The following is a 16,093-nucleotide window of genomic DNA, read 5'->3' on the forward strand; positions in this document are numbered from 1 at the left end:
GTGAACATAGGAGCAATATACGCTGTGGACACAACAACAATGGAGGAACATTTCATAACTAATAACCACACCATCAATGACATGAGATGGATTATTTTAGAACAAGTCACAGCAGATAACCGGAATCTAGAAAGAATCCTCTTTGAAAGAGAACAAAGGTGAATTTACAAACTATCCACACATCATGGGGCTGAATGATGATATTCCTTGGGGCACTATATTATGAAGAGGCTCATCATGGCATATATTTCTCCAATATGGGAAGCGTTTTACTTTTCATATGACAACATCAACACATATACCACCAAAAACGTAATAAATGAGTAGTAAGTAATGGTTCATCACAAAACATATACCTAGCACAGACGATAATACATCAGAACACTCTTCAATTAAAATAACTAACACCGATATGAATATTATGAATCATATTGACTAGAAGGTGAACTTTAAGATTATGGGTAAAACACAAAGTTGTTAACAGAACAAAAGGAGGCTAACTCTAGATGGGGTACTTCAATCCCCTTGCTACTTTTCACCGTAATGTAAGGGAGGCTCAACATGATGTTCAGAATAACATAACAGCCTCAGTTTCCCATAATTCTCCCCTCTGATGCTGGGTTCTTGCATCATCAGGGAGACATGCTGACTTGCCAATCTTGGAGTCTAGCAGACTCAACTTCCCAATACTCTTTCCCTGATGCAAGGTGTTCGCATCAATTGGGAGACAAGCTGACAGCAGCAGCAGAGAACAGCCAGCGCAACGACGGCTACCGATTACTGTAACCAATGTGCGCAAATTGTTTAATGTGATGGCAAAATAAAGGACATTTATCACTACATACCTTTACACAAAACTGCATTTTCTTTAAACTTAATAGATGACACCAGGGCAACCGGATCACATGGCTCACCACCACGTGATAGGGACGGTCAGGTTTAAATTTATTTGACCAGCTGGAGCTCAGTAACATTCATAGATACAGGGACACACGAATATTCTTTACGAAGTAAGCAATATTCCCTGTTTATCCCCTCCTTCCCCATGACTTAGAGACTGGGTCCACAATGATATTCTAAATTTAACCCTACTGAGTTCCAAACATAAGAAAGCATAAAAAGTTATATTTATTTTTCAGTGTTTGACTACTGGGATCGTTTCCCCCTGCCAAACCCTGTGATGTATTTTGAGCATAAGTCGGGCACCCCAGGGACTCCAAACTCAGATCTTGACTAGACTTGAAGGAGGACCAAAGAAGAACTGCCCTGCTTCACCGTGGAACCAGCCAAGAGAGAGAGGCTACAATGAAGTGGACTGCACCTGCTTAACCTGGTGGCTAGCAAAGGAGAAGGACTGTGCCTGCGGTGTCCTGCGTGAGGAGAAGCCATCCCCAGAGCCCAGCCAAATTGAAGGGTCAGTGAGCTTGCCTCCTGCTCACAGCACAGGGACATTGCAGCTGTGAAGCCTGCTGGGGCAAGTTGGTAGCCCAAAGAATTTTTAAACCGCTGCCATGCAGCACCAGGTACCAGAACTTCATGCACAAAGTTGCATTAAGTTTGCTGAGCCCAGGAGTGTCGTCGAAGTGCAGCTGGGGCCCTCAGCGGATTACTTATTTGCCCAGGAAAGATTTTCCTGTGATCACCATATTGATTGAATAGTAGTTCAGTGGCAACTGGGCTTCTGCCAGCAACGAGAAGATTTCGAGGAACATCAACATGTGACCAGGACTGCCTCACCCCCTTTGTGGACCAAGGAGTAACCACAGCAAGACCCACATCTACAAGAACGCATCAACAGCATCCTTTGACCATCTTCAGGACCCTTCATCACTTGCATCAGGACCACTTCCCTAGGAAAGCAATGCAAAGGATAAAAGTGCCTGGAGCTCACTGAAGACTGCTTCACATGTTGAGGTAACTCTTTCTGAGGACCTTGCTGGTCCCTCTAATTGGCTGCCAACAGTGAGTCTAAGTGACCGCGTTATAAATAGCCCAAACATTTTGATGAAAATTTTTCTAAGTGTCATATCCATTAAATTTGCCAGTACTTGTTTGCAGCTAAGTGAAATGCTTTGTTTTACTATACCTTGTAACTTCCATATTTCTGTAACCCTCCAATAGATCTTTTTCTTTTTGGTGTCTAAAAATACAGTCTATTTGTGTTGTACGCCTTGTGTGTCTTGTTGATTACTTCTTCAATTTCTTTGGTGCTGTTTAAAAGAATTACACTAGTTTTTTTGTGTAAGCTGTACTGCTCAGTGCCACAGCTTCCCAGGGTTGAGCTGTAGATTTGACAAAAAAACCTAAGGGTCATAAAGGGGTTGGTAAGTGTATTACACAGTGAATTCACACAATCTGAAAGAGACACGTTAGTGATAGATTCCTTACCTTAGAATATCCCCAGGCGTCAGATTGGATCCAGAAAATTTTGCGTAGCAATACCCCTGCGTGCCGGCAGGTGTCGTCCGCGTCCGTCGTCGGCAGCGCCGGTATGACGTCGTCGGAGTACTTAGACGCCGCCCTTGCGCGCTGACGTCAGTTCTTCTTTTTTCCACGCCAGCTAGCGCAGATCCGGAGAAGCTCTACCCCTTAGTCACTTTTTGACTAAACTTTTTGATCTTTTTGATCATCTCTTTCCTGAGTCTCTCAACTCCTACGGTGCCGGTAGGGATGCCCGGTTTCAAACCTTGCTCCAGGTGCGACCGACTGATGTCGGTTACCGACCCCCAACGCCGGTGCCTTCAGTGTCTAGGCCTCGACCACGGCGACTCCACCTGCCCCGACTGCCGGGCACTGTCGTCGTAGGCTAGGCGGGAGCGGTCCCGCAAGCGACTGGAGCTCCGGCAGTCGGCCCCGCGCCGTTCCAGGTCCTGGTCCCAGAGGAGGTCGAAGGACCGGTCGCGGGGTCGGAGTCCTTGTAGCTCCGGGAGTCAGCATCGGTCGTCGGGATCTTCCTCAGGTAAGAGGCAAGAGAGGTCGGAGCGACGTCATCGTTCCTCCGACCCACCCCGATGCTCGCACGACGCGGCCGGGGGTTCGGGTGACACCACCCACGCGGCTCCGACGGAGTCGCAGGCGCCGCATCCTGCCCCACACCTGCAGGTCCCTGGGCACGATGCGACGCCGGAGGAGGTCGAGCGGTACCTCATGGCCATAAGGGCCCTCCCTCCTCAGCCGGGTTCCGTGGCGCCTTCGGGTCCAACGGTCCCGGCTGGAGAGCCTGGCGGGTCGGGTGCTTCGGCCTCGATGCCGCCGGCGACTTCGGTCCCGGCACCGCAGGCCCTCAATGGATCTGGTTCCGGATCCGGGTCGTCGCCGGTCGACCTCATGACCTCGCGGGTGTCACCCCTGGCGCGGCTTGTCGACGCCGCCCCCAATCCTCCCCTCGATTCGGTTCCGGCACCGGAGCGGCGCCACTCTCGACGTTGTTTGGAGATTTCTATTTCCACGAACCGGCCCCATCCGTTGACCCTGAATTTCAGGAGATGGGTGATGAGGGTGATTGGGAGGGCTCTATGGACCCTCTGGCACAGGATTGCCAGTCTCATCAGGACTGGACTTATGAGCTTGGGGAGGCCAGTGGTATTGACACTTCGCCAGACACTGGATTTGTCTCCCCTCCCACCGTGGCTACGGAGGAGGGGGCTGCCGACAGTGTAGTGTTGACGTGGGCAGCAAAGGCCTTGGGCCTGACGCTCCCCGTCGAGGCCGTGAGGACTAACCTCCTCACTGAGGTCCTTAAACCGCAGGCATGCTCCACTGAGCCTCTGCTGCCGTTTAATGAGGCCCTGTGTGACGTTCTTGTGGGCACTTGGTCCAAGCCCGCTACAGGTCAGCCTGTGGATAGGAACGTGGCCAGACGCTACCGCCCGGCCCCGGGTGACCCTTGCTTTTTGTCCACCCATCCCACCCCCGAGAGCCTGGTCATCCAGGCCTCCACTTCCCAGACCGCATTCCTGACGGCTCCACCTGATCGGGAATCCAAGAGGTACGAGCAATTCGGTAAGAAGGTGTTCTCGTCCCTGAGTTTGGGACTGCGGTCTGTCAATACCGCATGCCTCTTGGGCCGCTACACCCACACTCTGTGGGACACAGTCGCGGACGTGCTGCCACAATGCCCGGAGGAGGTCCGGGCTAAACTCGCCCAAGCCCTTGCGGAGAGTCAAGATGCAGCGCGCTACTCCGTCCGGTGTGGGCTGGATACCACGGACTCACTGGGCAGAGCGATGGCAACGAAGGTGGCGGTTCAACGCCACGCCTGGTTGAGGTCCGCCAACTTTTCGGCTTATGTCCAGGCCACCCTCCTGGACATGCCGTTTGATGGCCGTCTCCTCTTTGGCGACAAGGCAGACCATGCGCTTGAGCGTTTTAAGAACTCCAGTGCTACGGCCAAGTCCTTGGGCCTCTCGGCCCCACGCCAGCAATCGGGTGCCTTTCGCTCCTTTCGTGGCCACGGAAGGGGCGCTCCCACACGTGCTGCCAGCCACGTGCCGCAGACTTCTACACAACGCAGTGGCGGCCGTGGAAACCACCGTGCCGGGGGTCGGGGACAGCGGTGAGGCCAGTCCACATCTTCCCCTGCAGCAACCGCCTCAAAAGCCTCCTAGTCCGTGCTTTCAGGCCCATGCGACGCAAGTGGGAGGCAGGGTCTCCCATCACCTCTTCCACTGGCGCACTGTCACATCGGACAGGTGGGTGCTGCAAATCGTCCGAAGGGGCTACTCCCTCCCCTTCGAGGCGACCCCTCCAGCCATGCCACTGCAGTGCCACCGCGTGTCGGGGGATCACTTGCAACTTCTGCAAGAGGAAGTGTCGGCCCTCTTGGCCGAGGGGGCCATCGAGCGCGTTCCGGGGCCAGAAGTAGGGTGTGGTTGTTACTCCCACTACCTTCTGGTACCCAAGAAGGGCAAAGGGGGCCTATGCCCTATCTTGGGCCTACGGAACATCATCGGCTTCCTCCGGAAGGAGAAGTTCAAGATGCTGACATTGGCTCAGGTCTTAGCTGCCCTAGACCCTGGAGACTGGATGGTAGCGTTGGACTTGCAGGACGCTTATTTTCACATCCCCGTCTTGCCGGCCCACCGGCGTTACCTGCGGTTCACGGTACGCCACGAGCACTTTCAGTTTACCGTGCTCCCCTTCGGCCTTACCAGCGCCCCACGGGTGTTCACGAAAGTGATGGCGGTGGTCGCAGCTCATCTGCGCAGGTTAGGGGTTTCAGTCTTCCCCTACCTCGACGACTGGTTGTTGAAGGCGGGCTCGCCCCAGACAGTCGTTAGCCACCTCCGGACTACGGCCGACCTCCTGCACCTGCTGGGGTTCTCCATCAATGTGCCGAAGTCACACCTGTGTCCCTCTCAGAAGCTCCTCTTCATCGGAGCGGTTCTCGACTCGGCGCAGTTTCGGGTTTATCCTCCCGAACAGCGGGTTCGGGATATTCAGGCTCTGATTACAATCTTTCAGCCTTTATCCCGAGTCTCGGTCAGGTTGACGCTGCGGTTTCTGGGGCTGATGGCCTCCTGCATCCTTCTGGTGCATAACGCCTGGTGGCGGATGCGGGCTCTGCAGTGGGACCTGTAGTTTCAGTAGGCCCAGCATCAGGGCAACTTGTCCGACCATGTCTTGATCTCGAAGGGCACTGCAAGACAGTTGCAGTGGTGGCTCACGGACCGCGATTGGGTCAGGGGCAGATCCCTCTCCCTACCCCAACCGGAGCACGTAGTTGTGACGGACGCGACCCTCCAGGGCTGGGGGGCCACATGGGAGAGGCGGAGATCAGAGGCCTCTGGTCTCTGGCGGAGTCCCGGCTCCACATCAACCTTCTGGAGCTGCGGGCGATCCGGCTTGCACTGAAGCATTCCTCCCCTCTGTCCGGGGGAGTGTAGTGCAGGTGTTCACGGACAACACCACCGCCATGTGGTACTGCAACAAACGGCGGGGTGGGGTCGTGGACCCTATGCCAGGAGGCTCTGCGCCTCTGTCAGTGGCTGGAACATCAGGGCGTGACCCTGGTGGTTCAACACCTGGCAGGTTCTCTGAACGCCAGGGCGGACGAACTCAGCCGTCGGTGCATGATGGATCACAAATGGCGTCTGAACTCGGACGTGGCGCAAGGCCTCTTTCAGCAGTGGGAAGAGCCTTGGTTAGATCTATTCGCCACAGAAGAGAACGCGCAATGTCATCAGTTCTGCGCGTTGGAATTTCCAAGGCGGCACTCGCTCGGAGACGCTTTTCGTCGCGAGTGGAGTTGCGGTCTTTTGTACGCTTTTCCGCCTATACCACTTCTACCCAGAGTGCTGAAGAAGATCAGGCGCGACCGGGCCCAGATGATCCTTGTGGCTCCGGACTGGGCACGAAGGTATTGCTATCCAGAGCTACTCAGCATGTCTGTCGGTTCCCTCGATTCGTCTGCCTCTTCAGGAGGCCCTTCTGTCGCAGCAGCAGGGGACGGTCCTCCACCCGAACCTGTCCAGTCTCCACCTACAAGCTTGGAGATTGAGCGGCGACAGTTGAGGCCATTTGACTTGCCTCCTGAAGTCTGTAATGTCATTCTGGCAGCCAGGCGTCCCTCCACAAAGTCGGTATACGCCTGCAGGTGGAACAGATTTGTGGCATGGTGCACAGCAAAGGCTGTGGAGCCTCTCTCTTCCTTCTTTCTCTTGCCCAGCAGGGCTCTGCTCTGGGCACTATCAAGGGCTACCTTTCTGCCCTTTCCGCCTTCTTAAGGCTACCTGATCAGCCATCTTTGTTCAAGTCCCCAATTGTAAATAGGTTTTTGAAGGGCATCACACACATGTTCCCTCCTGTTCCATTCGTGATGCCTCAGTGGGACTTGAACCTTGTACTTACCTTTCTGATGTGTGCTTCCTTTGAGCCACTTCATAACTGTCCTCTCCGTCTTCTTACTCTGAAGACTGCTTTCCTGGTTGCCATCACCTCTGCCAGGAGAGTGAGTGAGCTCCAGGCTCTTTCTTCCAAACCTCCTTTCCTTTCTGTCCGTCCAGACAAGGTTGTGTTGCGGACAAGACCCTCTTTCCTGCCCAAGGTTGTCACGGCCTTACACATCGGGCAGTCCATCACCTTGCCCACCTTCTTTCCGCCTCTGCACCCCTCTAAAGAGGAAGAGCGGCTCCATCGTCTGGACACAAAACGTGCGCTGTCATTCTATCTAGACCGCACACGCCAGTTCCGGGTGGATGACCAACTCTTTGTTGGTTACGTGGGCGCTAAGAAGGGACGGGCAGTGCATAAGCGGACCATCTCTCGGTGGATCATCTTGTGCATCCAGGTGTGTTACTCCTTGGCTAAGAAGGAACCCCCTGTTGGGCTGAGGGCTCATTCCACTCGGGCCACGGCGGCTACGACTTCCTTAGGCCGAGGAGTGCCCTTGCAGGACATTTGCCAGGCAGCTACGTGGGCCTCGCTGCACACGTTTGCGAGACACTACTGCCTGGACAGCCAAGTCCGGAGGGATGGCTTCTTTGGCCGTTCCGTCCTCCCGGACTTTCTGGTGTGATTATTGGTTCGCAGACCCACCACCGGGGTTGGTATTGCTGGGGTATCTATTCTAAGGTAAGGAATCTATCACTAACGTGTCTCTTTCAGATGCACAAGTTACTACTTGTGTAACGATATATCTGTAAGAGACATTAGTTAGTGATAGAGTCCTTACTGACCCACCCATCCTCCCCGTTCTGCGAACCGATATCTAGGGTTAAGGTCATCCCCTTTCAGGGCCCTAGTTTCTTGGCACCAGTGTTGGTTCTATCATGGCTCTGCGTATCTGGCGCGGAAAAGCTGTGTATTAGAACTGACGTCCGCGCGCGAGGGCGGCGTCTAAGTACTCCGACGACATCATACCGGCGCTAAGGACGCTGACGACTGCCGCGGACGACGCCTGCCGGCACCCAGGGGTATTGCTACGCAAAATTTTCCGGATCCAGTCTGACGCCTGGGGATATTCTAAGGTAAGGAATCTATCACTAACTAATGTCTCTTACAGATATATCATTACACAAGTAGTAACTTGTGCATCACAACATATACTACACCCCATAACCTCTCAAGTAGGATCTGAAGTCCCAATGGCCACAGCATCCAGGGAATCTCTCCAACCTTGTCTAGAGATTGGAAGGAACTGCAAAAGACCTGCAGTGGTGGCCAACAAACAACGAGTCAGCAGCAGACTCCTCTAACTTTTCCACTCAAATCTCACAGCTGTGATAAATGTGTCACTCTTGGGTTGGGGAGAGGTGGAAAGCAAAGGGCTCTGGTCCCTAGTGTAGTCTCAGCTCCACACCAGCTTGTTGGAGTTGAGTGATTCATTTGGCACTGGAAGCCTTCCTCCCTTCCATGGACAACACCAACTCCATGTGGTACTGCAACAAAAAGGGCAGGGTGGGGGACCATGTGCCAGGAAGCTCTGCGCCTCTGGACATGGATGGAACGCTTGGACATTTTGTTGGCCGTGCCACACCTAGCAGGGAGGACAAACTCAGCCATCGAGGCCTCACAGATCACAAATGTTGTCTACATCCGAAGGTGGTGCCAGCTCTCTTCGACGCCTGAGGAGAACCTTGGTTAGATCTATTTGCCACCACTGAGACTGCTCAATGTTGGCACGTGTGCGTTTTGGAATTTCCATGGTGGCTCTTGTTCAGCGATATTTAGCATCTCAAGTGGGACCTGCCTGGCCTAAGTCATTCTTTGGCTCCGAATTTGGCATGCAGGGTATGGTATCCCGAAGTCCTGAGCATGAGCTTCGGTCCTTCGATCAGACTGCTATTTCTGGAGGATCTCCTGTTGCAGCAACATTGTAGGGGTCTGCAACCTGAATCTACACACACTCCGCCTTTATGCGAGTGTGAGAGGTGGCAGTTGAGAGTCTTTGATCTTACTGCTGAAGTCTGTGAGGTCATCTTGGCTGCCACGCATCCCTCCACAAAGACTGTACATCTCTAACAATGGAACAAGTTTGTGGCTTGGTGCACTGAAAAATATTTTGGTTGTCTTTTTGCACCCTTGTCCAAAGTGTTGCTGTTTATTTTGTCATTAGTCTTGCAAAGCCTTTCTTTGGGCACAGTTAAATGGGTATATTTCAGCCAGCTCTGCTTTTTTGAGGTTTCTGTATCAGCCCCCACTGTTCAAGGCACGTATTGTGACACGTTTTATGAAAGGTCTACGACATCTCTTTCCCCCAAACCTTACATTGTGACCTAATGGGACCTTAATTTGGTTTTAACTTTCGTAGTGTGTCCCCTGTTTGAACCCTTGCATATTTGCCTTCTAAAACTTCTCACAGTCAAGACAGTCTTCTTTCTGTTAATGCTCCATACTCCTCCTTCTTCCAAGACAAACTGTTTTTCTGTCCCTGTGCCTCCTTTTTCTCGAAGGTGATGACACCTTTCCACTTTGGCCAAAGCATCACTCTGCCTATGTTTTTAGCTCTGCCTCAACCCATCAATGAGAAAGAGAGACTTCACTGCTTGGACCCGAAAGGAGTGTTGTCGTTCTACATTGATTACATTGAAGAACACTGGGTAGATGATCATCTCTTGGGTTCACTGGAACGACGATGGAGAGAGCAGTGCAGAAATGGGCCATCTCCATATGGATTGTACTCCGCATTAATATTTGTTATGTGTTGGCCAATAAACAACCCCCTGAGGATTTGTTAGCTTATTACACCGGATCCAAAGCTGTGACCACTGTGTTAGCTTGCGGAGTCCTTGTCCTGGATATCTTTTAGGCTGCTACGTGGGTATCCGGGTATATGTTCACCAAACACTACTGCCTTGACAGTTAGGTCCATTGTGACAGGCACTTTTTCCGTTTGGTCCTCTAGGACTTTTTGGTCTGAACTATTTGGCAGATCGACCACGGAGAGGTATTTCATTGGTATCTATTTTAAAGTGAGCATTCTGCGGCTAGAAGTCTCTATCAGATGAACAAGTTATTAACCTTTAGTAACGCTTTATCAGGTAGAGACTGTCTACTTGCAGATTCCTTACCTACCCTCCCAACCTCCCTGTTTCTGCAAACCTGTCTTTCAAAAAGATCATGTAAGACTCTTAGTCGGCACACTGTTGAATCAGTCCTATGACATGACTGTGCTTCTGGCGCAGAATAAGTCACATGAAGAAACTGATGTCTGCTCGCTGGTTGACCCCTTTATAGATACCATGCACATTACAACCGGCGCAGCTGATGCGGAGCTGATCGGTCCACCTACCAACTGACAGAGGTACTGTCTAGGATTTTCTGGATCCAATCTTTTCCGATTTCAAAAGTTTTAATTAAAATGTAAATACAAGGCAAACGCTTGGCATACATCCTGATTAAAGACTTTTCAATGTCCATAGGCAAGAAAGAGGTTTCAGGGGGTTACATTTGACTGTGTATAGGACATGAGTTATGCAAAGAAAACAAAATACCACCTCGTGGCTGCACAACCGTATGATGGGAACTTAATACCTAAAGTAAAAAGAAGAAATTGGGGATGAGAGGAAAGTAATGGATGAGAAAGAAAGAGGAAGGTGATTGCCTAGCTAGTTTTGCAAAAGTGCTTGCAAGACGACCGGATATTGCAGATCGTGGTAAAGATTTAATTCATTCAGAGGCTTCATGATGAAGTGTGAGTGGGTCAAGTGGGTGGTACATATCTACATTATGGGGGGTTGATTATCTCTAGGTATCTATCTAAACTGTCCCACAAGGCTTTATTAGCCGAGAGCCATCGGTATTGGGTAGATAGGATGGAGTGTGCTCCCCTACTGTATCTCAGGCATTTCCACCTAATGTTAGAGGCATTGCCCAATGATTTCCTGGAGGATAGAATGGTTTTGTAGGCGAGGGTGGAAAGTAGGTTCGCTAAGAGTAGATATCCCTGTGTGTAGTGGGAGTTGTAGACACTGTAAACTGGGAATTAAACATTTCTTGGAAGCTTGGTTTGAAGGATTTCATGTATGGTATTGTGCACTTTAGTCTGGAAGCTGGTAAGCAGGGGATTCGAAGAGCAAATGTCGGAGTTCGGGCTGAGGCATGTTACAGCTCCAGCAGTTGACTTTGTCTGAGAGACCCAATGTAAAAAGTCTGTGTGGAATGTAGTAAGTTCTGTGAAGAACGTGCAGTTTAGTCTGATCCAAGTTCGCGGTGCGACCGTTCCTTCTGCCATTTCTGTTGACTTGGGTTACAGAATGAGTAGGAAGTGGGTCTGAGTTTAGTGTAAATCATGGAGGCCACATGTCCACTTTTCTGGAAAGCTGATAAGAGGAGTAGGAGTGAGGCAGGTTTGAAAGGAAATCCCCTGTGTTTGGATAGGGCTACCTTTAATTTTAGGAATTATAGAAATAAGCGGAATGTATATTGTGTTTTTTTAGAGATATAGTGGAATGAAAGGGGATGCGATCTAGAACCAAGATCGCCCATCATAGAAATTCCCTTCTCAATCCACGAGTTCGAAATGGATAGGTTGGAAAGAAGTTTAATGTTTTTGTTAAACCAAATTGAGGTGAACAGAGAGCAGCTGATTTAGACATCCGAGAGATGATGATCCAGATAAAGTAGACAGCGCCTTGTATGGTTTAAAACCAAGTTATCAAGGATAGGATGATCTTTATATATGGTTGAGAGGCAAGGCAAAGGAAGGCTGTTAGTTAAGAGCCATTCTAGAGTGAGCCAAGGAGGAGTGAAGCCAGAGCTGTTGTTAAACCACTTTGCCCTTTGGGCTGCCAGGAAGGCTAAGTGAATTTGCTTTAAGTTAGCTAGGTTGGCTCCACCTAAATGTTTGGAAATGGTGAGTTTCTTTAGGGATATATATGGCTTCTAAGAATTCCAAAGAAATTTGCTAAAAAGTCGGTCTACGTTGCAAAAAAAGTCGTCGGAACATAGGATGAGGACAAAGACATTAAGTAGTTAACAGTCGGGGTAATAACCATTTTTATATATTGAAGCTTGCCCCACCAGGTTAGAAATTTTGGTGACTAGGTTTCTCAAATGGATTGCATTTTATGTAGTACTAAGGACTCATTGTGTTGAATGGATTCAACAAGGTTGTCATTGAATTTGAGACCAAGGTACTTGCGAAATATAGGTTGCCAGGCAAATCCTGAGGTGCTTAGAACTTGTTTAGGGCAGTGAATGTTTAGTGGGAGTACTTTAGATTGGTCTCTGTTCAGACTATAGCCACAACAGCATAGTCCTCAATAATGGTCATAATTTTGGGGATGGGAGTGTCAGCTTGTTCTGTTATGATTAGAATATCGTCTGTGTATGCTGCCGTTTTGAACAAGAATGGTCCCTGATGGAGATATCAATGGAATTAGATTGTTCATTGAGTGACCGCAGAAGAGATTCAAAGGCTAAGAGGAAGAGGGATGGGTAGAGGGGGCAGCATTGCCTTGTACCTTGTTTAAGGGGAAATGAGTCTGGTAGCAATCAATTAGCCCTGATTTTGGGGCTTGAGTTTGAGTAGAGGGCCTTTACCATTTTTTAAATGTTTCGCCAAGGTTAAAAAAGGGCATCGCGGATTTTAGAAAGGGCCATGCAACATTGTTGAATGCTTTTTCAGCATCAGATGCTATTGCTGCAACAGGGGAGTTCTTGGAGAGAGTGACTTGGAGAACATGACCAACTAGTCTAACGCTCTCATTGGAGAGTCTACCTTTGAGGAATCCAGCATGGTATGGGCCAATCAGTAAGGAGATAATGGGTTTGATACTATTAGCCAGAATCTTAATGTGTCAAGTTAAGAAGCAAAATTGGTTTATAATTGTTTGGGTTGTGTATGGTCCTTGCCTTCTTTAGGAAGTAAGGCTATGATGGCTTCTGCATGAAGTTACATCAATGATACCCGTGTCCGCGTTGTTGTGGAAAAGTGAAAGAAGGGGTTTATGTAGTTCCACAGAGAATTTTTTTAGAACTGGGCTTTCAGACCAGCCGGCCCAGGGACTTTCCCCATCATAAGGGATTTGATAGATGAGTTTAGTTCAGGGGCTTAAATGGGCTGGTTCAACAAGGACTGATGATGGGCATCTAGTTTGGGTAAGTTAAGCTTATTAAGGTAAGCCAAACTTTCAATAGAGTTGACGCTAACGTTTTCATCCTATAGGACACTTTAGTAGTCCAAGAAGAGTTTAGAGATTTTGTGGGGGTCTAGATGTAGTTGTCCAAACTTCTTTCTGACGGGGGTCTTTTTGGCGTTGTTTTGATTTTATCTGAAGTAGCTGGCTAAAAGCTTCCCAGCAGTTTTACCTGCACAATGATTTACAGAATTGAATTTACTGACCCATTGTTAACCTGGTATTGAGGAGTTTGTTGTATTCATATTTGTTGCGATTTGGGCTATGTAGCAATTGTGTGCCTTTTTCGCAGTAGCGTCTGAACTCCAGTTGTTTTATTTTATTTTCCAATTTTGTTGGCTGCGCATTAGCCGTCTTATAAATATTAGCGCTGATGCTTATAGTTACTCCTCTTGTGGTGGCCTTAAAGGCATCCTGCACGTTTGCGTAGGGCAATCAAGGAGGGGTAGGGCCATGGGGTTCAAGAAAGAAATTTCCAATGGCTTGGCTGATCGTTTCTAAGTGACTTTTGTCTTTCAGGATGTCCTCATCAATTCTCCAGGATTTACCTAATCTCTGGTGATAGAGCAGCCTAGTCTAAAGAGGCTAATATGGCTGAGTGATCAGAGACTAGTCGAAGTTTCATTGGATGAGTCTGAGATTGTTTTTGCAACGTTTCGAGACTAGGATGTGGTCTCTTCCAGAAAATGATTGGTGAGTTCAGGTATAAAAAGTGTACTCCCTTGTATCTGGGTGTTGTAAGCACCATGCGTCAACCAGGAAAAAGCTCTGGCATGGTTGTTTAGGAGCTTATGTGAGCGTTTCTGTTGAATTTGGCTGTCAAGTTGCGGTTAATGTTGGGGTTGAGACGTAAGTTAAAGTCCCCCCAATTATCAACTGCAAGTTATTAGGGAGGTCTGATAGTAATCTGTCTTTCCAGAAGTCCATGCCATTTGAGTTTGGTGTGTACAGGTTCAGTAAATAGAATTGTATACCGGATTTACTTAGTTTGTAAAGTGTTCATCTTTCCTCTGGATCTTATGTGGTGTCCTGAACGTAATGTTAGCTTGTTTGGTGATGGTGGTAAGAACTCCATTCTTTTTACCTGGAGCTTGTGACCCGATGACTTCTGAAAACCATGGAGCCTTATATTTGAATATATCTTTGTAGGCGAGTTTAAACTCTTGTAGGAGTGTAAAGTCGTATCTAAATTTGTATGTGTTCTCTATACTTTGCCTTCTCTTAACTGGGTGATTCACCCATTTGGTGCAAAGAGAGAGGATTCACAAGGAATCACCGCTGGGCACTGGAAATACATTGATGTAACTTAAGATGTGTGAGATGGGTTACCAACCCTCGTGAGTGAAGTACAAAAAAAGACTTACTGTGTGTATTGATCCTGCTTTGCAAACGGTTTGGCCTTGCAATGGTCTGATGTCAGATAAAAGGATGTGGTAATCGCCAAGGACAGTGTGATAGGAAGAGAGAAAGGAGAGAAAAAAAGAGAGAAAGGAGAGTAATAATAAAACAAAAGATTAGAGCCCACCAACTCCAAACCCTACCCCACTCCACCCCCACCTTCTGGGATAGGTATAGAATGTGACCCAAAGGAGGAGACTTGATTCCAAGGCGGCATGGTGAAAATATGTAAGTTCTAGGATGGGCAAGGATGACCATTAAAGAGATACGAACACCATATCAAGATGGTTCCAGTCTGATGCCTGGGGAATTTTCTAAGGGAAGGAATCTGTGGCTAGATACCAGTTAAAGCATTACCGAAGGTAACTTTTTACCAGTGGAGTACTCTGGATCCACAAACTATAACCAAATCACACTTTGCGTGAGTCTGCCAGAGCTCAATATTGGCATGAATAGGGATCTAGGAAAATTATTGCAAATTAATTTGAATCTGTTGTATTTCTGCTGTTCGTTTGTGGTTGTAGTAAACTAAAACACTCTGCCAGATCTGATCACAAGCTTACTAGTGATCATTATTTTTGCATTAAATTACCATGGTTGTGTTCTTATTTATTCCGGTGATCCTTTTATGTTACCTTTTTCTCATCTGTCACCAGAAGATCCCAACTATTATCTTTTGTTAGCAACTGTGCTGCCATATATATTTGTATAACAGTGGAAAAAAGGCAATTGTTATAAACTCCCTGTCTGCATTTTAATTCTCTTTACATGTATATGATAATTAAATTGCATTTGCATAGAATAACTATTTTGAAATTTCAGGTTCACTTTAAAACAAGAAGAAGAAAAGAGGAAAAGTGTAGAGATGCTGTATGATAAAAGCAGAGATCAGCTACGAAAGAAGGAGGATCAGTGCTGTAAAGAGATGGAAGGAAGACAACAGCTTGAACTCAGTCTTAGGAACCAAGAGCTGGAATTAAGAACATTGAGGAATAGCATGAAACAGGTTTGAATATAGTATTAACACATTTGGATATAGCAAAACAATGTGTGCAGCTTTTGAAGAGTATAACATTACAAGATGCACTTCACAGTCATAATCAGAATATAATCATGTGCACGTTTATTGTAGGTTTTGTGAAAAGCTTAAAGTTTGTCTCATTATTAGGGAATGGAGTTGATTGATGCGATCCAACCTTTTCTTCTACATCTCCCTGATGTGGAGTTTAGAAACCTCTATTTGAAATGAAGTCTTGCAGCTTGTGCCACCTCACATTTAAAGCTTGGAATTTGGAATCACATCATTGTGAAATGTGCCACTGGTAAAGAACTGTGTATCGATTTGTGATTAGCCATAATGACAACAGAAGTGTATGTATCTGCTTGAAGTTGTGCCTCCTAGCAGGCAGTCTAAGATTTCCCAAGGTGAGGGCATGAGACATGAGCGGACCTCTTGTTGCTGTGATTTAACCTTCTTTTTGTTGTCAATTTTATTCTTTCCTATAAGACATGATTAGTGCCCACTTCTCATTTCTATCTGACATAGAACTTGCACATTCGCCTTTCTGAGCTTGATAGCTACTTAAAGTAACACTTAACAGCAGTTTTTTTTTAAA

At 48.1% G+C, this 16,093-nt stretch overlaps 1 protein-coding gene across 10 annotated transcripts in view; it reads left to right on the top strand.

Annotated features, from left to right (window-relative positions):
- The window catches only part of ANKRD26 (ankyrin repeat domain 26), a 1,096,841-nt gene that overhangs the window by 596,369 nt on the left and 484,379 nt on the right, over positions 1-16,093 (top strand). For all 10 annotated transcript variants that reach the window (XM_078674324.1, XM_078674330.1, XM_078674326.1 and 7 more), the window contains one exon: positions 15,300-15,483. In XM_078674324.1, the coding sequence (XP_078530450.1) occupies positions 15,300-15,483 (184 nt within the window). The remainder of the gene's footprint in view (positions 1-15,299; positions 15,484-16,093) is intronic.

Source organism: Lissotriton helveticus, chromosome 1_1, assembly GCF_964261635.1.
Source record: "Lissotriton helveticus chromosome 1_1, aLisHel1.1, whole genome shotgun sequence".
NCBI classification, from domain to species: domain Eukaryota; kingdom Metazoa; phylum Chordata; class Amphibia; order Caudata; family Salamandridae; genus Lissotriton; species Lissotriton helveticus.